Raw genomic sequence first — 23,193 nt, 5'->3', positions numbered from 1 at the left:
ACGCGCTTTATTTGTCCAGCCGAGTAAGATACGAATTAAGGTTGACAGATTTATAAGTCACGGTGAAGATCAGTTATATCTCATGTCGCACAGATCATCGCTCTCATATATAATTGCACCATCATCAAAGAACGTAAAGTTCGTGAGAGATCATTGGCAAAAACGTTACATCGTTTAGGCGTGTCTCGTCCACGTATCGTAACAGAGAGGTTTCGATAACAAATTAGAATAGATCGATAAACGGCGAATTGAGTGACGGTGTCGCGTAGGTATGCAAATTTTCTCGAACAATAGGCAAACAATCTTGATACTTTCCTTCCCCCGAAACGCTACGAGTCTCTTTTGTCACGCGCGTTTTGCTCGGCTGGAGACCTAAAGCCGCGAGTGATTTTCGCACATACCTAAGCAGTGACTGCGTTTTAACTTAGATTCGAATGCTTCAGACATACATCATAATACTGCAGTTAATCTTACGCAGGTTTTATTTTTTACTAGCCTCTATTCAAGACCGTTTCCCCGGGAATTGCTTTCGCATTGTTTCGGGAATAAAAGAAAGCTTATGCATTGGACTTGCGAAGGTGAATTTGGAGAAATTTGAATCTTTAATCTCTTGTTTAGTAGATAGGCTCTTTAACTGAGCCGTGTCATCTAAATTGATTTTATGCGTTAAGCAGTTATAAATACGCTTATATGTCGTTGCCACATTTACTCTGACTACTGAGAACCGGTGGTGTACACGAACGTATTTACAATACCTTGAGCAGGAAATTAGATTCTATTATTGTGTCGACGGTCTAGGACAAGACGAATTCCATTTCGAATTCGAATGCCTGCGACGAGCCGAGTTCGAGCTGCAACTTCAGCAAAGTATTATAAACCTGTCTATATTATATACAATAGATACTTATTATATATGCTGTACAAATTTGTGAGATAGCAGATTAATAAAAATATATTTAATAAAAATATTTTACTAATAATAATATTTATCAGAAAAATTCTTTCTTGCACAATTATTACGGAGACATTTCTTCTTTTAAAAAATTTCCAAAAAAAAAGAGCTTAATACAGTTTTTATTCCTTTTTTTTGTACATTTCATTTTTTCTCCTTTTTTCTCAAATGATTTGATTATATGTCTGTTTCAATTATATGGAAAATATAATATGGCGCAATTAAAAAGAATCAACTTATAATATGCTTGTTATAATATAGAAACAATATAAAATTAAAAATAAAAAAAAAGACAACCCTGTGAAGGCCCCGGAGGGATTCGAACCCTCGATCTCCTGTTTACTAGACAGGCGCTTTAACCAACTAAGCCACGGCGCCTGAGTGACTCTGGCTTTGTAATAGAGAAATATCAATCATTGATCAAGTAATATTTTCTTTTAAAAAATAACGATTAAATATAAATTAATTTTATTTATAAAAAATAATATGCAAAATAATTATCAATTTATCGATTAGTATTCATTGCCTCGTTTATTGCTTGATTTGAAATATAAGTAATATTTTAGAAGACGTGGATTATAATAAAAAAAAACATATAAGTTCTGTCATGATACGAGTGCCTATATATATGAATTATATTGTTAAAAATTTATGGATACTTAAAAACAGTCCTCCTGCATGCGACCCACATTTTTAGGGGCATTAAATTAACTTGCAACACGACGGAGAAAAGAAAAGAAAACGAAGCGGCCAATCTATTTGTGAAATTGAATATATGGACGCGCGCGAAACGCTGCAAGCTGCTGCTTGCTGCCCCGAAACGAGGTGTAACATAATCAAAGTGAAATATGGATACGCGCGTTAAACAAACGACTGACTGAAAGGAAATGAGAATTTGAAGTCCCGTTAAAACTCGACAGAGAGAAATATATACGTGAAAAAGGAAAAAATTGCTCTCTTTCGATCGAAATCATCGCAGTACAAAAATATTTCAGAGATGTCTCAAAATGTTTCATAGATGGAATAAAAGCATTAGGAACATTGCAAAAAATTTTTGCAACAGTTCTGAAACAACTCTGCCATAATAAAATGTCTGCGATTCTCGCATTTGAAACGTTATAGAAAGGTAATTGAAAAATTTATATCTAAAATATTTATATCTAAAATATTTTAGAAAAATTTCAATTATTTCAATAATCTTTTAATAATATTTCAAAATATTGCAGATCTTTCTAAAGGTTAATTTCTGTTTCAAGTGCAGAAATATTTTGCAATGTTTAAGATGTTCCATCAGATAAAGCATTTTTGAAATATCCTTGAAATATTTCTGTGCTGTATAAATAGCTTTCCTGCTGGAAAGATACAATCTTACATCTTGCACCAAGTGCAGACATAAAAAACTTTTTGAAAACTTTTGTAATAATCGGTGCTATATGAATGATATTACTGAGTTTCGAGTTTTCTGACGTTACGCGAAAATACGTAAAGATGAAACTTTGATTATATTTGAAGTCAAACTGATCAATTCCATGTTTGTCAATTTATCGACTTTAACATCGTCGATTTACGATTTCATCAATTTTCATTTTTTACTTTTTACTCTATGAAGTTGATCGGTTTAATTTTCGAGAGGTTTGTTTATTTCCTTGCGTTTCTGCATGCGTGGAAAATTTAAATCGTTAGAGTTACATCAGTTTTCGACTCCTACATGATGTTTATCGTTGCGTAATTTTTGGTGAGCGTTTTAACTTTCTGATATATACGGATGACGACAGACGCGGAATTACGTTGAGATGCGGAATTATATTGAAATCCTGTGCGAGCATCGTGTCATTATAAGCGAATTAAAAGGATGAGTTATTCTCGGATTAGAATGCAGAAGCGAATGAAGTGAAGAAAAAGGATGATTACCAGCAATACGCAATTAGCGCCAATACGATCTGAGACATGAGAGTGGAATCGCCGCCAGCATTCCTTGATTCGCAAGATTCCATTGACGTAATCTTATCTCTCGATTTTATCTCTATTACGTAATTAACAGGGAGACAAGAAGTTAATGTGCATTTTACATGTCGATCGAAGATAATCGTTAATTATATTAAGGCTGATAAGAAGTACTGTGAAGTCACACAACAGTGTGCTACTTTTTTCTTGATATATGAAGAAACAATATCCAATTAATGTAACAAGACGATTAACATGCTATAACAAATGACATGTCAAAAATTATGTGCTTTAAATAATAGATTTTAAATGGAGCACACGATATTCGTAAATATAGTCTCTGGAAAAGCAATCTCGCAAGAAGTGGCTCGTTGGTCTAGGGGTATGATTCTCGCTTAGGGTGCGAGAGGTCCCGGGTTCAAATCCCGGACGAGCCCGTTTTTTTTTTCTTATTGTTTTTTCCTTTTTTTTTTATTTATTAATTACTGTTCGAGATTTCATCTAAATTATCTATGATTTTTTTTCTATGTTATATGCAGAACTTGTGATATTTATTGAATTTAAATATTTTTGGAAACAAGGCACATATTTTCTACTTCACGTATATAAGAGATATATGATAAAAAATATAATGAGAATGCTTACAGGAGAATGTTTTATACTGAGATTTCATTTATTTGCTGGGAATCAGGCTGAAACAGGAGATTAAATGTCGCAATTCTCGTCAAATGGCATCATTAACGGTTGTCTCGGGGCAATTTCCATGGATTAACATCTTCCTTTTTCCACTCAATGTCATTCCGAAACAATGAATAATTAAGGCTGAAGTCAATCGTTATAAATAGCTTCGCCGGCTTTAATCGGCGAGGATCGATCATCGCAGCATACTTGCGATATTAATTTTCAATCGCTCGCATACATTATCTTTATCTCCTAAATCGGATCTTTAATACGACACACTGATTCTCCGCGCTCTAATCGAAGTCATTGCGATTTCGTGAATCACCTTCTGAAGTAACGTGGATAGCTGCGCTCTGTTTGATTAATGCGATCAATTTTGCACGTCCGAGCAATTTATTTACATTGCGTTTCTGCCGGCATTCTCAGCGAATTCGTCATCGCAATTAAGCCATCAAGTGTATTATCCGACCGACGGGTTATCGTAATCATTTGTCGATGTGACAACCATTCAAATTCGATAAGCACTCCGGTATTTCGGTTTATGAGCACAATTTAGAAAGCTTTCATGTCAAAGCGAAAAATCGAGCGGCGATCTTAAATATTTTGAATCTCGAAATCAGATCGCGCGAATAAGAGCAAGGTGAGAGCGCGAGCCGAAAACACATATCTACGTTCTTTTTTTTTTCTTTCGTATGCGCGCGAATGATCTGCTTTTGTTTGAAAAAGCAACTGCTTTATATTTAGAAATGTTTGCTTGCGAATGTCATTGTTATCAGTGCAGGTATTAAGATTTCAGACGAGCAAAATCTGTAATCATAATATGATAATAATTCACGATCCGCATTATTTGCATCTTCTCAGACACGAATGCGTGTATCGTTTTATTTATATGAATTTGGATAAAAATTAGAAAAGATTGAATATAAAAATATGTTTCCAGGATAATAATAAGTAGTAGTTTAATGTATAATTATCTAAAAAGTGTCATGTCGTTTTTATTATATCAAGATGTACAAATTCGTATCGTTTTTTTCGCGATGATATCGCTCTCTCGAAACAGCTCGTTGGTTCCTTTCGCGGAAACACACGCGGCTTTTCAGCATCCGGATCGTAAATTTATCCGTCCACATCCTTCCTGAATAATCGCGGGTTTTGCGCGCGCGTTTCGACAATGACGAATCCCATCGGAAGTGCGCTCGCTTCGAGATCCGATAAGCAAAATGGAGCCGATATAGATTTCAGCACGCGCGTTTTACGCGCCTCGTGTCCGCCGTCTTCAGTCCGACTCGCGCTCCAGATCCGCCAGCAGCTCGGACAGATCTTTTTCCAATTGGTCCCGGGTGCAGTTTCGAGAGCAATCTTCGTCAACATCGAGCGCGCGTGTTCGTTGATAGAGAGAAAAAGATTGACCTCCCATCTCGGATCAAGTACACTCGCCGGGTAAGTATCTAATCGCGCATCCTTGATCGATAATGACATACTCGCTTCTAAAAACGGAATTAGCATCGGGAAAAACGGTAGACCCCATCGGCGTCTTCAGTACAGAAGTGTCCGATAGCGATACTGTTGAGGGTCGGCTGTTGATTCTAGAAATAGGTTTTGGAAACCTATAGGGCTGGCGCTTCAAGAGGTGCAGGCAACCAGTTTGGTGCAACTTCCCGACGACGATACGGCATCTCAGCAAGACGAATATCAATCATCTTTTTTTTTTTTAATTTTTTTATCACATAATGATCTTAATTCGCATCGCACTGGAATGTACAAATCGGAAATCTATCATCGTCCTCTGCCGTTTCCTATTTTTTTCTTACAAAGACTGTTCTCCGCGATCTCGGTACGACCCGCGGCTACAACACGTATCGTTCGCGGATTAATCTTTTTGCCTTCGGCGATCGTGCTTCCGGTGATCGTCATCCGCGCCTTCGTAATCCCGGCGATGACGAGAGGAACGACGGAAGGAGACGCCGCGGCAAGGAGACCCGGTGGATGATGGACCAAGCCGATCGTGTGTCACGCACGACGCTCGGCCGCCGTGCCGCTGCTCTCCGCTCCTCGCGTGGCAGTTCGAACCGAATTGTGATACCGAGACTTAGTTTAGCTTGCGTTTACCTCTCGTCTCCGCGGGTCAGTTAGGCTCGCGCTTTCGAGCCGCCAGCACCGGCTGTGTTCTTTTTTTCTCTCTCTCTCTCTCTCTCTCTCTCTCTCTCTCTGTCTCTCTCCCGTGATCCTCCTCGATCGTGAATCCCGATCCCACATCTCGAGCCTTACCCGCGAATTCTATTCGACTACGCATCATCTCCCCGTAATTATCTTCCTTTCTTTCAAATTTTTTTCCCCTCGTCACGACCGCGCGAGAGTTCCCGGCCGCACGAGGCACATGCAAACCGACAATCGCCGAAGGGAATAGTCCTCGATTTGGACCAGACTGAATCTCGCCGTATTTTCGAGTAAGTGGTGTATTTGTTGAATGGTAAGCCGTAAGATGTGCACGAGAGCGAGGACGATTGTGAGGAAATTCATTGAAGCTGTGCAAATAACTGTTTTAACTGTCAAATGTTTTTTTTTATGAGTTATGCAGAAATAAAGACTATTATAAAGTAACAAATTTTTACAATGTTAAATGGTAAAAACTATGCATAAGTAATCTCTTTTTAAAGTTTTTTGTGAAGAAATTAATGCTTGAAAAATCATAGTTTGCAGATCTTAATAGTTAAAATTAAATTTACCACGACACGTGGTTGACAATTTTTTTTATATAGATTGGTATCAATGAATTTCAAGGCATAATTGCATTTTTCTCTCATTTTCATTCACAATCGTCAACTTTATTTCTCTCTTGTGATTAATGAATAAAGAATTGAATTTGAATATCTTATCGTATCGCTATCAGGTGTTGATATCATCTGCAAACATCACGAAAGAAAAGAATGTGAATAATCATTTAATTCCTCTTTTACTTTTTACTCTGTTCTAAAAATTCTTGTGTCTTGCAAAAATGAATGATTTTTCATGCGTGCGTGCGTGCGTGCGTGTGCATGTGTGTGTGTATTGGCTGTTTCTTTTTTATATCAAAGCGATTGTTATGGGAAGATAACAAATTTTATTTCGTTATTGGTTATTAACCTCTACGATTAATTATAAATATAATTATGTTTTTTGTTTTTGATATTTTTACTGCAAATATATAAAAATTAAGAAAAAATTTATTACAATAATTCATATTTTCTATGTCAATAATTGAAATTACATTTGCATCGAGATAGATTTGAAAACTTGTATGTTTGAATTAAATCATCTCAATGAAACCTTTCGCGCTTCATTTATTCGATTTAACGCAAAAAAAAATTGATAGACATTGACCGTTTATAGAATCGCTTGATCTTAATGATGAAGTCACCGACGAGAAAAAAAATGCGGGATACATACATACATGCGTACAATTATATGCGCGTCGACAAACTTTGACAAATGTACGGGCAAGTTTGATATCCCAGTGTCGTGACCTACACGATGGGAATTCTGGCCACTTAAATAGCGATTTGTCTATGGTTATCGATCTAATTCACAAAATACATCAACATATGAATCCTGAGAAGATGACGCTTCGTTGCTCGATTCGTCAGAGTTGCAAGATCGATAGAAATCGCATAGATAGAATTGTATAGATTCATATTTATTCATGTTTCATGTTTGTCGGATTGATTTCCGCTACAGCGAAATCGGTAAAGATCAAGATTTTTTTTCTTGACAGTACATTCTTTTTTGTAGCAGTTTTCTCAATGCTCGCGTTATCTCTGCGAGCTCGAGAAGAAAGCTTCATCAAGTCGCACTTTTAGCACAGCCGAGCAATTTATATCGCGACGGGCTTGTAATTCTATGCAACGGATATCGCGTGGCGATTAAGACGAGAGAGAGCGTATACTTCGTGAGATAAGTTCGTAAAAAAGAAAAAAAATAAAAGGAAAATAAAGTAGCAGCTCCGAAAATCTTCTCTCAACGAGAAATATCATTCACACGCGTGCCCTTTAAACTTCTTCATTTTAATAACAAGCCACAGCCTTGTTGCTCCATACCGATTACTCGTATATGGTAATATTGCCATAATATTTCATTGGCTGTAACGCATGTTAATAACGCTGACTTCTCCATATGTAGGAGATAGATGAATTATAACCAGTCTGCAGAGCTGTAAGTCACGAGGCGACAAGGCAGCGGAGAAACGTTAACGTGAAACTATGCGTAATTTGTGTCTTATATAGGGTGTCGCAAAAGCCTCAGGCTTAAGTATAAGACAGATTCTTCGACAGATAAGAGATCGATTTTCCGCTCGGGAAAGTTTGAAAAGAGATGATTTTTGAGAGAGACAGTCATTCGTTTGGCGTTTCTTTTTCGCGAAGTTTCTTTCAATCGTTTGTGCGGCGAATGGTGCCTTAAGCTTCGTAAATGAAAATTTTAAAATACGATCTCACATTGTCCCTTATCTCCGGACACTCGATGGAATGTCACCTTGATGAAATAGAGCGTGTCACACAGGCATATTTCAAATATTCCTTGGTGCTCCTTCCCCCTGCAAGTGTAATGTGAGCGGACTTATCTCCGTGTCTCCCCGTGCGATAATGCAAAAGAATGTTTTGAAAATGAACATTCTATCTGCGTAACTTTATTAGAAATGTACTATGATGGACTAGATTTACAAGATATTTTTACAGATTTACGAGATTTATTTTTTCGAATACGCAAACTGTTAAACTTAATCATTAAAGTACTCAGTTCGCGGAAAGAATCTTATTCCAAAAGTGTCCAGAAGATAAATTACCTTGATTTGAACTTTCTTTTTATCTTGCGCGAGATAATTCGCCTGAGATCGTGCTTTGGAATAACTTGCTCTCTAAAATGGTCGATTCAACTACTAATTTATAATTATACGCCTTTCGTTGCTTCTTCCGCCGCTGCAATCAAAGTCGGCAACGATAAACTTTACGGGCGCAATTAAAACTATCATAGTACAGTTGCATCAGCAAAATCATGGTGCAGTTGCATCATCAAAACAAAACGGCAGCTAAGAAGTTTCATCCAACTCTGTTCCACTTCGAGCAAGCAGAGCGTATTAATAATCTTCCTCGACGCGTGTCGCGACGGAAAGTAAACACCTTTTGATGAACGGGCAGCGATGTGAATAAATTCCACGTTAATTCCGCGTTAATGAAAAGGTCGTTATCAAACGAGCGAGATGTGGGTCAGGTTCTAAGAAGTAAAATACTATTAATATATACATTCTCGTAATACTTGTCGAGAATGTCATGGCAGTCCGACGACCGAATCTGGTTGACTGAATTAATTGTCAATGGATGTTGACGACGCAATTTCCTCGAAGAAAAATCGGCCGAGTGACTTAATTTACGCGGAAAAATAGACGCGATACATTTTGTTAAAAAAGCGCGTTAATCTAAACTGACAGAGATCTGATTATTCTACAATGCGAACGAACATGCGTTAGTTTCATAATCACGAGTATGCCGTCAACACCATGACGGGATCTTCGGCGCACTCGCGTGTAACTCACTCCTCCGAGAGATCGGTATCGCGATACCGGCGGCAAAGTGCGATGCCAGGCGATTTGCCGATAATCATCAGCTGGCATCGCATTAGGCGTTAATCGAGTATCCGACGACGATAATTGAAAGATCATCGCGCAGTTACGCTTAGCGATGACGAGAAACAATTCGTTGTACATACGTCCTTAAGTGAAAGTTTTGCGCATCGCGCAAGAAAACTGATCGACCGTCGTAGTAACGAGCATGAAATTTCGCTAATTATCAGTGATCTTCTTGAAATGATGTGGGATGTCGGGGCTCATAGAGATCCGCTTACGAAATGAAATCGAAGACGGGGCATAGAGATGCAGATTGTCATCGCTATATTTACTTGCGGCGTATGCGACGATGACACTTAATTGTTGATCATTGTTCGTGTTTTCAACTATAATTCTGCGCAATAAACGCGAACTCTAATAAAATTCTAATCGTCGGGGAGAAATTATTAAATAAAAATGATGCATTTTATTTTACTTTACATTTTCTATTCACATATTACATCTTCTGCTTATCCATCTTGTAAGAGGAGAAAGATAATTTTTACTTCGTTAGTACAACGGTAAAGTACTTATATTAACAGTTAATAAAGCAAAGAACGTTTATCTATATAGGATAGTCACACCATCATCATCAAACGCGCAGATTGCACACACGCCGCAAAATCGATATACTCCATTGCTGTAAATTAACCGATCGCGTTTATTGCGACTTGCCGTTATCATAAGCGCCGCCATTGAACGGCTGTTAAGGAATAGCTATTAATCGCGTCCAATAAATCAGTTTACGATGTTAGAAAGGCGTTGATAAATGTCTATACGCGAGATACGTGTCCATTTGATTTTGATGCGCTCTTGACGTATCTGGACTTGAAATATCGCCTTTCCTAAAACTGCGCCTAGAGATGCTGAAATTTAACACACTGATATTAATGAAATTTTATATCAAATTTAATTGACAATTAAATTTAACACATTCTGATATCAAAGTCGGAGCGATGAGTGAAGAAATTTCTACGACGATATAATATGAATTAGCTTAATATGTAAAATTAAATCACACGAATGCGATGACGTGTATATCGTATAATTTACAAGTTATTCCGGAATGAAGGCCAAGCTTTCCCGAGGTATGAATGCAAACAACCTATAATACCGCGGAATTTGGGGCAACAACGCGCATCCATCCGGTTCTCCTGTCTGATATGACGTACACGCTATTTTTAGTATTAACAATTTGTAGGGTCGCGAATAACCGCGGCGCGCCATGCAGTAAACATACTTTTAAAAAAAGCAAGAATGAAACTTCTTATTAAGAGAAGCCAGCAAAAAATCAATGATTGCTTATAGAGTTTTAAATGTGTGAAAAAAAAATTTTACAAATATAATAACAAATCAGAACAATATTACCATAGTATTTATTTTACCAATAATTGTCTCTTTATATGCAATTAATTATATAGGAATTTAATTTTAATTAATTATATAAGAAATAAATCACACATTTATTTCAACTTTCAAACTTTCATTGACATATTGATGTAACGTCGGCGTTTTCTCGTAGAATCCTCCTTTTTCCTTGTCGAAGAATTCTTGTCGAATAGAGAACCGAGACGTCGCCGAGACGGATTGCTCATTGCCGTTCGCGGTAAATCGTTCAATCAGAAAAAATTATGACAGATGAAATTACACGCGGGACACAATATAATATATATGGGACCGTAAAGTGAATCCGCGCGATGATTACCGCGTGCGTGTCCGCGGGAGTGCCAGAACGATCCTCGCGTGCAATTCCGCCGTGCCATTTTCCACGCGTGACATTTATTGCTCGTCGTTTGTCAGACGCACAGGTAGCGTAAATCGGCTGGCACGTGGCCTCTCGGCGTTGACGCAAGAGAAGAATTTTCGAGCGATGCCTGTCCGCCGCCGTCACCGTCGCCGTTTGGATTCTCTATTTGAGAGCGATGACCATCCGCGTGGGTTGAAAGCTCTGATGCAGAAACGCGCTCCTTTAACGAAGTGCCGCTATGTTGCGAGCTAATAATAGTCCGCTGGCAATAATTATCTCGCCGGTCTATAAATCTCGATCGCGCTTTTTACGTGTCACGACACGACCGACGAAAAAAGAAGAGAGATCCGAGATCGTTTTCTTCCAGGAAGACGAGATGTGAGAATCTCGTTGTCGCGTTGATCGGAGGCAATCGGGCGCTAACACTCGTTAGTCGCTTTGAAGTTGAACTCTCTATGTCGAATGGCCACGAGAGAAAGATGCGTCTTTGCGCAACATCCGCTACGTGACTTTAAAAAAAAAAAAAGCAAAGGCGCGAATCGCGCGAGGATTTTTTAATTCCAAGACGTCCGTCCTCGTACACGCTTCTCGTGTACACAGGTCATAAAAATAAGCAGAGGCAGAATATAAAGCAGGGGGCTCTATACGTTGAACTGTTTATTTTTCCGATATATCCGAGCACGGATGCCCGAGCGCATTCAGAAATATCTATATGAAAGAAGCGGGAATGCTAACTTTTCAGTGCCTCTTCCCTTGGGACGATCGCGATTCTCTCGAAATGTATCTCTGCGATTCGTGTGGAAATAAATGCACTGTAGCTGCTGCCTCTCGTCCGTCATGGATTAAAAAAGAACTTTCGACGATACCCAGAAATGAAATGGAGGAGAAAGATTATAAATATTTTTTCGACTTTTCGCGAAATTCAAGATCTTGAAAAATATCAAAAGTTTATACGTAACTTTTTTTCGCGCCTAGTCTCTCGCGAAAGGATGATGCGCGAAAGTTTACGCGCGTCGTACACGATCGTATACGTTGACGTGAACATTAATATCGTGTTATGTCATTGCGTTTAACGCCGCTTGATAGTCAAACCGCTGTCAGAGTTTAGAGAATGCGTTCCGTATGAATATATGCAAACATCGTCGGTCTTCAGCATAGGCGAATAAAAATTTCGAATTTAACTCCTTCGACGAAATTTACCTCGCTCCACGTTGTAGCCTTTTGGATTTTATTTTAACTTTCAAATTTTATATCAACAGATTTTTTTAATCACGACCGCTTGTGATTTTTTTCAGCAAACGCAAAGAGTAAATAAAAATACAGAAAAAAAAATATATATATAATAATACAATGTAAGAAAGCTACGAGTATCGAAGATCCGAAAGAGATACTCAGAGATACTGGTTTCCCAAATTTGGTTTCGAAATCTGCATACTCGTCGGAAATCTGATGAATGATGGACCCTTCTTTTCAGGAGAGGGAGAGGACTTGCGGGACCGTAAGAGTAACAATTCGAAGGACAATCGCCGGTTGACGTACGTAATCTAAGTATACGCGCGTAACCGAGCATTGTGTCATCCGTGAATCATGACGGGACGAATGTGTTACGAAAAAAAAAAAAAAAAAAAAAAACCCGAGAGCAGTCAAAGAAACCGCGCATCTCGCGGAAGTAACATCCTCGATGACGTTTCCGGCGTGAAGAAATCACGCTCGGAGAAAGACGTAAGATTAATCCATTTCTATACGATGGCGTGACGCGAATGCGTGCATCGCGAGTTGACGCGATGCCCGTGGAATTTAATCTATAATTATGATGTAAAGACCGCGCACTCGTCAGCTAATCGTAGACGCGCGTTGCATTTAATCAAGGAGGCCTGCGTCACTCGCACCGCCACGTGCGACTACGCCAATGATCTCACTCGCTGTCGCTCCAGCATCGAAGAAATATCGCTGAGCACGTCATGATACAAGTGCGGTGAATGGGAACTTGGCGATTTTTTTCATAGTGCATATTTTACGCAGTTTATTGATAGAAAATGATCCTAGTAGCTCGACGAATCCTTCTTCTTTAAATTCGACCGCTTGAAAAGTCGATCACAATAAGGAATAAAAATTACATTGCTTTTCGTTGACAGTACTCGACAGGCAATCTCAGATTTGACGTCACGATAATCGATATGTTCCTTCATTTTTTAACGTAAAGATCCTCGTAGTAGTCGAGCATCGGTGAGGTTGCAAATCTTTTCCGGTTGACCTACATTTCGGTGACCTACATTTATGTTTTCTTATCGTTTCTTTTCGAGATTACATTGTTTTTGTAAAAATTCAAATCTTTTCACATCTTTACATCATAGGACGGATATAATGAGTCAGGCATTTCAATTTCTTTGCCAAAATTATTACTTTCATTGTCGAATTAATAAATTAATTTAAGACTTAACATTTAATGATAAGAACTATAACGTGGAAAATGGGACAATAGAGTAATTGCGAAAATGGTATTCCTAGAAACGATATGCGCCTTCTTATTCGCGTTTAACGCCGATTAATATTACGGTTCGCATCGCGCGCATTTAGACACGAAGAAGGAGATTCACGCGGATAATTGTCCGTCCGGATGTCTGGCCGTTGTAGGTGGGCAGGATCAAATCGCGGCTGCAGCATAAATTTGCTGTTAATAGGACTAAACGGGTCAAGAGCGCTTTGTTATGTGATGTAATGAATGATAATAGCGCTGATAAACGGCCGATTAATCTCGCGCGTTACACGAATTGCATTATCTAACATGCCCTTCAGTCCGATTTTTGCACACGCCAGATGAGGCGACAATAAAATTCGCCAGTTCCGAAAGTCACAATCAATCGATGATTCTTACACGATGGTCTAGCCAATCAAATAGATAATAGCTTCGCAAAGCAGTAAATTAATTATAAATTAAAATAATTTTTTGATTTAAGTCTTAACTGATACAAATTTTTTTTTATCAGTTAATAAATTGCTGGTATCTGATTATGATTGAAAACAATCTTGACTTTTTATTTTTGATAAACTTCTTATTTAAACGATTTTTAATACATTAGATATTTTCGGTATCCTGAGAAAAAAATTTTTTATCGAAATATGTAGCTAAAAATGGTCTAATGTTAAATTAAAAATCGTTCACACAAAAAATTTATTAAAAAATAAAAGATCAAGATTTTATTCATGATCAGGCAGCAATTAATTGAATGTATTTCGAGGATAACCGATATAAAAAGGAGATATTCTTTCTCTTATGAGTTATAAGTTGATCCTTGGAAGAGGGAATTGGATGCCGGAGGAAAGAATAAAGCAGCTAAAAATATACAATCTATGATGCTCCCTGCGATGGGACTTTAAATTGACTCTATTTTCAAGGCTGACTTTAAAGTGGACTCGTTGATTTGGAGGCCCTAGAAGCAGCCGTGTATCTTAACCTTGGTAACCTTAGAAATACTCCTGGAGTCGCGCCAGTCCCCGAACCGGCCGGTTAAACGAACTGTCTGTCTCCATCAGTGTGTCAACTCCATTTACATTAAACAGCATCAAGATCCCATCGAGTTTACTTCGCTCACGATTGTTCGAGTCTAAGTTTGTATTATTATAACCAGTCTAACGTTCTGGCAGTTACAGTAGTAGTCTCGCGTCGTCGTTGACGCGTGGCCCGACTGCAATAAAATGAAAATAGCGGCAGAATTTACAGCATGCTATTTCAAGTGCGACTCGAAATGAACCGCCGTTGCATCGCGGTGCGTGCCAACGTCGCGCTTACGCGGCGATGCGTGATCCGCGGACATTTATTGGTTACCTAATAACGCGCCGATGACTCGTCCCACGACGCGAAATATATCGAATTATGGGGAGTGACGTAAGTAAACGTAAGTTTGGACCGGGTCCAGAAACCGCTCCCCGTGAGAGTTCGGCTCGGCTCACGGGATGAGTCGCGCCGCGCGGCGCGAAGGCCGTTTGCATTTCACTTTACGACTTATTATCGATCAACCCGGCATTCGTAAACACTTCTACCGTGCCCCCTGCCGCTCCTCCTAGAAACGCTGGCTGACCGACTTTCATTATTATTGCTTTATCGCGAGTGACATATCGCACGAATTTGCCTTTCAATGCGCATTGACATCGATAACAGCATCGGCGCGGCGCGGCTCTAAATTATTTTTTTTTTTTTCACGTGCACTGATGCAGGCTCTGGTCGTTTGTATGAGAGAAAGATCTTAAAATGCAAATCGAGCTCCCTGAGATTACTCACACGATAAATATGATTTGACAAGTGACCTTCTATCGAAGCATCGCTTCAATTTGTTTTTTTATGAGACTATGAATCGAGGGATCTCGCCAGGGGTGCATTTCTTATTTGTTAGTTCGTGAACTCGGTTAATTTAGACTTCGTAATTTTTAATTAACATTTCCCCGTCTGACGCCTGAGATATCCCAAGTATGTCGTTATTGTGACCCTCTTGGGGTGCGACGCTGATGTCATGGGACACATCGTTGCGCCTGTATTCTTTTATTCAACTCGTGGTCTCTTAACTCGAATTTTACGATCTTTCGTTTACTTTCGCTTTTACCCTAATTAATATTATTTTCCTCGTTGGACGAGAGAGAGAGAAAGAGAGAGAGAGACGAGGCAGGGGTCTCGTCACGGGCTGGAGATCACGTGCGCCCTCGTAATCTTTTTTTATTTAAATTTGTCATTTGGTTGAATTACCGTTTATTGCGCCGAAGGCGACTTGAGGATGCTTTGTGGCGTCTGAGGGAAAGACAGGTCAAACGAGCGACCTACTTGTTTACGCACTCTCGCGCGCGGGGAGGAATTATTTACATTAATTGCTCTTTCCTCAATGAACGCGCTCGTCTTCGCAGAGAGTTCGCAATCGGGGACATTAGATCCTGCGGCCTGTACGTGTACACAAGCGGTTGCCGATGCAGTTCTCGGAAGTATGTAGAACGAAGAACACGTTGGAGTACGCATCGTTGAGTAGAATAATTTTGTGCTTCATGTATTATAGAAATGTTATGTAATTTATGTAAATTTGCGAGCGCGCCGCGTGCGATTTCACAACTAATTTCTAATTAATTTTATTTTTTGTTTACTTTAACGGATTACTCACTGTTTGTTTTATGAAGCGCGATTATTGTTGAAGTCAGGAGCAGGTAAATACCGTATCCATTTTTTTCTCATGTAAAATTATTTCCACGCTTGTTTCCTAAAGAATTCTGTGTTGATTTGTCCGTGCATTTGAATCCAGCGGGGTTTAAATACGCATTCACGCGTATTTAAATTTAGAGTACCGTCAGCTAGAAAATCGGTATCGTTACGCGCGCCTGTCCAGGCTCAGGAAGCTGAAATCACAATTCTCGTTCCAGTCTGGTAAATTTCATTAATATTATAATGCAGCCGATTCGGGTGATACTCGTTTCAAAGTTACGTGATCCGTAATAGAAAATGCATGGACCGATCGCGCGGGCAACATATGTTAAATTTGCTGTCACAAGAAAAACCGGTCGAATCACTGTCAACAAATTGTTTCAAATTTATCATAAATTATTAGGATCTTTAACATCATAAATTATTAGAACCTTCAACACTCGTCTTATCAACTCGAGATAAATTAAATATTAATATATTATTAAATTATATAATTAACTGGTGAATTTAATTAGATAATCTTTAATATAATATTAAACTAAAAATAATAAAAAGATAAAAAATAAAAAACAAAAAATTAAATCGCAGAAAATTTGAAACTTAAAAGAATGAAAAAATAAATAATCTCATGAATTTTTAAATAGTTGATTATACGGCTAAATATTGTTCAAGCTAAATTTCCATAGCTCCTTAGTTATTCTGTCGACTTTCATGTAAATATACATGTTGTAAAGTAAAAGAAGACGAGATGTCAAGAGAGATCGAGCGCTTTCTTTGGTAAAATTACGTGAAGACGTTGCTCAAGTCTCTGGAAAGACTTCTGTCATTCTCTTTAGAATGCCTCATGACAGACCGTGTGGCATTCAAACGGCCAACACCTTGAAGTCATTCCAAAGCAGACGGGATGACGCGTCTCGCTGCCGGCCCCAATATTGCAAACTCTTGGCAGCGTTATTGTTGTCAATTGCCAGCTGTTACCAAGCCCTACATACCATTCGTCGAACGGCGTGACAGCTCAGCTTCGACGAATATTAATGATAACACGCGTATAAACGTAAATTCTGACGCTTCGATGTCTGTATTTTTATAAGGAAATTCACGAGTCTTGGAAATATCTCTGACGCGATTCGACCGATGAATCTCCAAGTCCGAAACATCAGGTATTACTTCATGCCAGCGGTGTCTTCGATGCAGCTCGAGCAACGAATCTCGAACACGGCGTGTTGCTTTCATTCACGCGAGATCAAACTACGCGCGGCGTGTTGCTTTCACCCCCATGTAACTCCATGAAAGTCTATACGCGAAATTGTGCCGTTAAAAAGTGTACAATGTTGAAAGACTGATTGAAAAATTTCAATTTGAGATTCAAAATAAATTAAATAAATTAAAAATACATCTTGAAATTAAATTATACAATGACTAGCGAAAAGAACGTAAAGAAAATTTTAGTAAAATTTGATATATTTATTATAGAATGGTCTTTTTCAGGATGTGGATCGTACACTGCCAAAATTTAGTGTTCATCGCTTTTGTGTTCTTACCCTCTGTCATTCATGGTATCCCGGATTATTCTGGATTGCCACCGGGACCATATTGCGAGTCGAGGTATCGTAAAGGCAGTTGCTGCGCAGGACGACAGGATGAATGCAGCGCGCCGATTCTCAAGACGCTGTGTTATTGCGATGATTTTTGTGTTCGGACCCGCGAGGAGGACTGCTGTCCGGATTTCTGGAGCCATTGCAGGAACGAGACGATCCAAGAGTTAAGAAGTGCGTACATTTAAACCATAAATAATTTAGACGTATGATGCACGTAACGTATTTCTGTAATGTATCGCATCTATATAATTAAACTTACTTCATACATAAAAATGATATGTCTTGCACGATTAAAATTAACAAAGAATTATAATATAATCTTTTTATTAATATAATAAATTATTCTCTTCAAGCTTTGTGTCATTTCAGGATGCTTCTTCCAAGGAAGAGAGTACGATTACGGACAGACGTTAAAAGTTAATTGCAATACTTGGTAATATCTTCTCTTCCTTTTTTTAACGTAAACTTTGGAGGTTGCTGAGAGAATAAAAAACATGCAGATCCTGTAAATTTAATTTATATTGCAGTAAATGCTCCTCGGTAGGCAATAGTGCCGAAGTGCTCTGCGAGGAGAATCGATGTTTGATCGAGCCGGAATTGACGGAGGAGATTAATTTGCAAGAATTCACTTTAGGATGGCAAGCGGGAAATTATTCTGAATTCTGGGGAAGGACTCTTCGGGACGGTGTGGAACTTCGTTTGGGTACTCTAAATCCTTCGCAATCCGTAAGTAACTCCCGAGAGTTCAAGATCATGATTTAAAATTATAATTAAAAATCTTATGTAAAATATAAATATAAATATAAATTATGTAAATATAAATATGCAGATATGTAAATATAAATATAAATTATTATAAAATAAACTCGCTAAAATATTTCTGATAATAAATCTCTGTTATATTTGGATTTGAAAGTAGAATATATTATTTAAGAGTGACTTGAGTTATTCAAGAAAGGCTTGAAGCTCCTCTCTCTTAGGTGTACAAAATGAATCCTGTGCGACGTATTTACGATCCGGACGCGCTGCCACGGACGTTCGACTCCAGGACGCGCTGGCCACGCGATATATCCGGAATCCACGATCAAGGATGGTGCGGCGCGTCCTGGGCCGTGTCCACGGCCGATGTCGCGTCCGACAGATTCTCGATCATGAGCAAAGGCGCCGAGAACGTGGAGTTGAGCGCCCAGCATCTACTCTCTTGTAACAACAGGGGACAACAAGGCTGCAGAGGCGGTTATCTCGATCGCGCCTGGCTCTTCATGAGGAGATTCGGGTATCTTTCACAGCCTAAGCGATATTAAATGATATTCTCCATTCTTGAGCGCATAATTTTAATTAATACGGTAATAAATAATGTCTAGAGAGATTAACTTATTATTATTTTATTCGATGTTGTATAAAATATGTCTAAAAATATGTCTTAAAATTCTTATATTGTGTACTGTGTAGTACTAAAATATGCGTGAATTTCTGTGTTCAGCGCGTGAGTCTGATATATCATTTCTCTGTCGCAGACTGGTAGACGAAGAGTGCTATCCTTGGACCGGTAAGAACAATCAATGCAGACTACGTAAGAGAAGCAACCTAAATGCCGCCGGTTGTCGAAACCCACCAAACCCGCTGAGAACAGAACTGTACAAGGTCGGGCCGGCCTACCGTTTGGGCAATGAGACCGACATTATGCAGGAAATCCTGACCTCTGGACCCGTACAAGGTAGCTCCGCTACAACTCAGACGTTAATCGAAATTCTAAAATGCATGATGACATTTTGAATCGTTCGTTACTCGCGGAGAGGAAGGCGTCGTAACGTTGTACGATTTTACAAGGATGTTAAAACTCAACGTCCGTCTTTTTAGCTACCATGAAAGTCTATCAGGACTTTTTCGTTTACAAAAGCGGAATATACAGGCACACTCGAAGCGCGGAGTTGCATGATTCCGGTTATCATTCAGTGAGAATAATCGGTTGGGGTGAAGAGCCGCGGTCTTATCGCGGTCCACTCAAGTATTGGGTAAGTTTACGTCGTATCGCACGGTAAACATTAGTATAATTCGAAAGAAAAAAAGAGAAAAAGATTATATCGAATTACAGCTTTTTGAATAGTAACATGCAGATATTTCAACTTTCGTTGCGACCTTATGAGTTCGATGCTTCGATTTAAAATTACGGATAATTAAATTTAACCTCATCTTTCAGCTGGTCGCGAATTCCTGGGGAGAAAACTGGGGAGAGAACGGACTCTTCAAGATCCAAAGGGGAATCAACGAGTGCGAGATCGAGTCATACGTACTGGCGGTATGGGCCAAGACGGTATAAGAAAGGAGAGAGAACCAGGAAAATACCAAAGTACTAGAATATCCGATCGTCAGAATTCATTGTTGGTGCATTTATCGAATCTCCGTCGTCGGTCCGTCGTCGTGCGCAATGATGCGATTGCCTCGAGGACGATGAACGATACATCGATCTTCGAAAGTATGTGATCCAGTACCTCCGTACCTGCCTTATTACACGTATTATCGGTAGGAAGGGAGGGAGGGAGAAACAAGGGGGGACAGAGCTGTTTATAAATATTTAATATAAGTACGTATAGTCGAAAAAGAGTGTCGTCGTTATTTTCTCATTATTCGTAGATAACAATAATTGTCTGACATAGAAACAGCGCAGGATCGATTCTTCGATGTGTCGCGCAAGAGTCATGTCTCCTCTCATGTAATATCACTCATATGTCGCGGTGACTTCGACGTGTAAGAAGTGCCAAGCGCTAATAAATTTATAAATACGAAATAAATTTTATAAGTACGTAATAGTCTTCTACCACTTCGTTAAACAATGTAATATTTCTAGGAAACAAATATTTCACACAAATTTTAACATCAATCGATCATGTTTTTTTTCTTTGAATAAGTTGAACCTTCTTTTATTCTACGTATTCTACCTTAGACACACGTACACACATTCGATATGTGTGAGGGATGCTCATAATGCTCCTATATAATATAAGGTAAATGGCAGTGTAACGGTGTATTGGGACGTGATATTAATTATGTTTTTTTAACAAATCGTCAATCTTTTCATAAAAATACGTTGATATATTTGTGCAAAATGAACACCGTAGTGTTTTTCAATTCTTTCGTATCGCGATCTTTCTACCAAACTTGCCTAAGATTTTATATTAAACACGCACGGTGTGTGATACACGGCATTAGGCACTCGAGGAATGATTGTGCACGCTGCGTCACTAATTAAAAGGAACTCTTTTGCGATGCCTTCACCATTAGACTACAACACTTCGTCTGTTGCTCTTGCAATGGGGACTGTACACTTCTAACTTGTCCCGCGGTGTGTTCATCGCGGAATAATCGATGGGGAATGGTATGGTATTACCGCGAATTATGCAGGAATCTGTCATGCCTAGGAAATGCTCTCCGGGACCGAATGGACCGCGACCGAACAGGAAATTGGCGAACACTAACTGATACTGCGCCCAGCCCAGGGGATGATCTCCATTCTATAACGAATGTTTTTAGTAATTATTAACAAATCTGAATTTTAACTTTTATAAAAAAAAAATTGTTTATGAAAGCTGCTGTATAAGTTAGTTTAACTAACCGAAGTCATAGAGTTGTACGCGATATCCAGACATTTGTTTATCCTATCGGTATCCAGACCGACCACAGATCCGTAAAAGGCTGCGAGCTCCTTCTTACTGATCATCCCGCTTCCGGAACTGTTTATGGCGAGGAAAAATACTCTGGGCATAACTTTGATCCAGAATGGCATATCGTTGTAACTAGCACCGTCCGGCGGTGCGACGATCTGCGCCCACCAGGACAACCAATCGTCGAGATCGACTTTTTTGTTCGGCTCGACGGACTCCTTCTTATCCTGAAGGATCAATCCGGCAAATCCGTTCTCAATTTCCAGAAGTCTCAAATACTCCGGGCCGTTCCACGACCAATCGGCGAATCTTCTCAAACGCTTTTCAAATAAAAAAAAACATATTATTTATATAAGTTGCCTTCTTTGCTTTAGTTCTGTATATATGTAGTTATAAATTAACAATAAAATTCTTGACATATGTCAGTTCTAATACATAAGTTTTTATCACTTTATTATTTTTATTATTTTGGCAAGTATTGTAAACTATCTTTTTTCTTTTTATCGAAATATAAAAAAGCGAACAAAAAACTGAGTATTTTTAAATTTTTGAAAGCAGAATCTACCTCAGAGAGCAATGCAAAATCCTTCCTGTTGATGTAACCATCTCTATCGTGGTCTAAGAGATATGTAAAAAAGTGAGAGAATTTATCACGTTGAAGGGGTGATAAAGCTTCCGAGCTTCCGCTTTTACCAAACTCATTAATGGCAGATAGATTGTCGTCACTCGGATAGCGGCTCACCCAGGTCGCTGTGCAATCATACAGTTATTTTTAATTTGTCTATCAATTCATTCAGTCACAGAATAATAAAAACTAATTGATTAATTATAATGTATTATTTTTATGGACAAAATTAACCAGATGGAAATGATTTCAAATAACTTCGATGCACACAATTTCATAATATAACGACGCAAAAGAAGTTTCAAACTTTATCGTTCACTCCTTCTTAAGTACCTAACAATAATTTAATTTAAAAATTTATTAATTAAAAAAAAAATCTAATAGTCCTATCGAAATTAAGAAACAAGTCAAACGTACTCCAGACGTGCACGCTCCAGCTGGGTTGCTCCAATTCGGGGGCGACAACAGGCGCGACGGCGAGTTCATCAACGTTGCTGCTGGTGGTTCTCCATCTCTTCAGGAGATCCTTGGTCCGGTCTCGCGTACGATCGCAGGCCTGCCGCCAGTTCGTGATGAATTTACGCGGTACCTTGAGCGCGTTACCGTCATCCAGGTTGATCTCCTGGCTGCCGAGCGAGCTGCGTTGACTTTTGTCCGTGACGAATTCCCCACTGATCTGGCTACCGCCGGCGCCGCCACTCGATGCCCCGTCATTTTCGGGATAATACATCGGGTCTTTAATGCTGCCCGAACGGCTCTCCATAATGGACTATTTAGACGGCGTCACGTCTAACCAGTTGACGATATGTATATCGTCTCGAGCGGGGACTCCCTGCTGAAAATAATCAATTCTACCGGCCGGAGAGGTCACCGGGTCGCTCGATATTGTGACCGCGCCGTTTCGTTGCCGCGGAATCCTCCGCGGGGTGCAACCAGGTGCGAAATCACTCAAGGTTTATCTAATCGTGTAGAAATCCTTCCTAACTTTCTTTAACATCGCAATATATTCAAATTATCTTTTTGTAATTTTAAATGAAGCAAATATACTTCTTTAATCTTGATATATAATAAAGAAAGAAAAGAAAAAGGGGAAATATCTTTCTATAATAAAGGAAAAAAGAAAAAAGGAAAATATTTCTTTTTTTTCTCTTTAATATATATCGACATGAATGT

The 23,193-nt window shown here is 39.0% G+C and overlaps 2 protein-coding genes and 2 non-coding genes across 11 annotated transcripts; 2 read left to right on the top strand and 2 right to left on the bottom strand.

The window, feature by feature from the left end:
* Nucleotides 1-1,256: 1,256 nt before the first annotated feature.
* On the bottom strand, nucleotides 1,257-1,330 carry TRNAT-AGU (transfer RNA threonine (anticodon AGU)). The gene has a single exon. It is a non-coding gene; the product is annotated as a tRNA-Thr (tRNA).
* A 1,931-nt stretch (nucleotides 1,331-3,261) lies between these two features.
* Nucleotides 3,262-3,333, top strand: TRNAP-AGG (transfer RNA proline (anticodon AGG)). Its single transcript has one exon. It is a non-coding gene; the product is annotated as a tRNA-Pro (tRNA).
* Nucleotides 3,334-4,874: 1,541 nt separating this feature from the next.
* LOC105427433 (putative peptidase C1-like protein F26E4.3) lies at nucleotides 4,875-20,614 on the top strand. Of its 8 annotated transcripts, none has more exons than XM_011639141.3 (8): nucleotides 4,877-5,017; nucleotides 17,624-17,904; nucleotides 18,103-18,166; nucleotides 18,261-18,459; nucleotides 18,714-19,009; nucleotides 19,251-19,450; nucleotides 19,594-19,748; nucleotides 19,934-20,204. In XM_011639141.3, exons 2-8 carry the CDS (start codon nucleotides 17,625-17,627, stop codon nucleotides 20,051-20,053), a joined length of 1,314 nt encoding a protein of 437 aa, XP_011637443.2. In that variant the 5' UTR covers nucleotides 4,877-5,017; nucleotide 17,624; the 3' UTR covers nucleotides 20,054-20,204. The 8 variants fall into 8 exon arrangements, with proteins under 8 accessions (XP_088937712.1, XP_011637443.2, XP_088937716.1 ...); XM_089081590.1 differs by lacking the exons at nucleotides 4,877-5,017; nucleotides 19,594-19,748 and adding exons at nucleotides 5,683-6,024; nucleotides 12,431-12,491 and having other exon boundaries at nucleotides 19,934-20,614; XM_011639142.3 differs by lacking the exon at nucleotides 4,877-5,017 and adding an exon at nucleotides 15,895-15,950.
* Nucleotides 20,279-22,909, bottom strand: LOC105427434 (uncharacterized). Its single transcript, XM_011639147.3, has 4 exons — nucleotides 22,438-22,909; nucleotides 21,961-22,145; nucleotides 21,347-21,715; nucleotides 20,279-21,245 (listed from the first exon to the last, which is right to left on the bottom strand). Exons 1-4 carry the CDS (start codon nucleotides 22,781-22,783, stop codon nucleotides 21,012-21,014), a joined length of 1,134 nt encoding a protein of 377 aa, XP_011637449.2. The 5' UTR covers nucleotides 22,784-22,909; the 3' UTR covers nucleotides 20,279-21,011.
* Between the last annotated feature and the right edge of the window lie 284 nt (nucleotides 22,910-23,193).

The sequence above is a fragment of the Pogonomyrmex barbatus genome, unplaced genomic scaffold (genome assembly GCF_055798465.1).
Source record: "Pogonomyrmex barbatus isolate J1 unplaced genomic scaffold, ASM5579846v1 scaffold5, whole genome shotgun sequence".
Lineage (NCBI taxonomy): Eukaryota > Metazoa > Arthropoda > Insecta > Hymenoptera > Formicidae > Pogonomyrmex > Pogonomyrmex barbatus.
This window is presented reverse-complemented; position numbering and strand designations above follow the sequence as displayed.

What these genes read in the sequence shown, in the direction of transcription:
- LOC105427433 (XM_089081587.1), top strand. Translation starts at nt 15,910, where the DNA reads ATGCAGTTCTCGGAAGTATGTAGAACGAAGAACACGTTGGA. An exon ending in GACGATCCAAGAGTTAAGAA is followed by an intron (nt 17,905 to 18,102) that starts GTGCGTACATTT and finishes GTGTCATTTCAG; the next exon opens with GATGCTTCTTCCAAGGAAGA. An exon ending in CTCTAAATCCTTCGCAATCC is followed by an intron (nt 18,460 to 18,713) that starts GTAAGTAACTCC and finishes CCTCTCTCTTAG; the next exon opens with GTGTACAAAATGAATCCTGT.
- LOC105427434 (XM_011639147.3), bottom strand. Translation starts at nt 22,783, where the DNA reads ATGGAGAGCCGTTCGGGCAGCATTAAAGACCCGATGTATTATCCCGAA. An exon ending in CTGGAGCGTGCACGTCTGGA is followed by an intron (nt 22,146 to 22,437) that starts GTACGTTTGACT and finishes ATGATTGCACAG; the next exon opens with CGACCTGGGTGAGCCGCTAT. An exon ending in CGTACAACTCTATGACTTCG is followed by an intron (nt 21,246 to 21,346) that starts GTTAGTTAAACT and finishes CATTCGTTATAG; the next exon opens with AATGGAGATCATCCCCTGGG.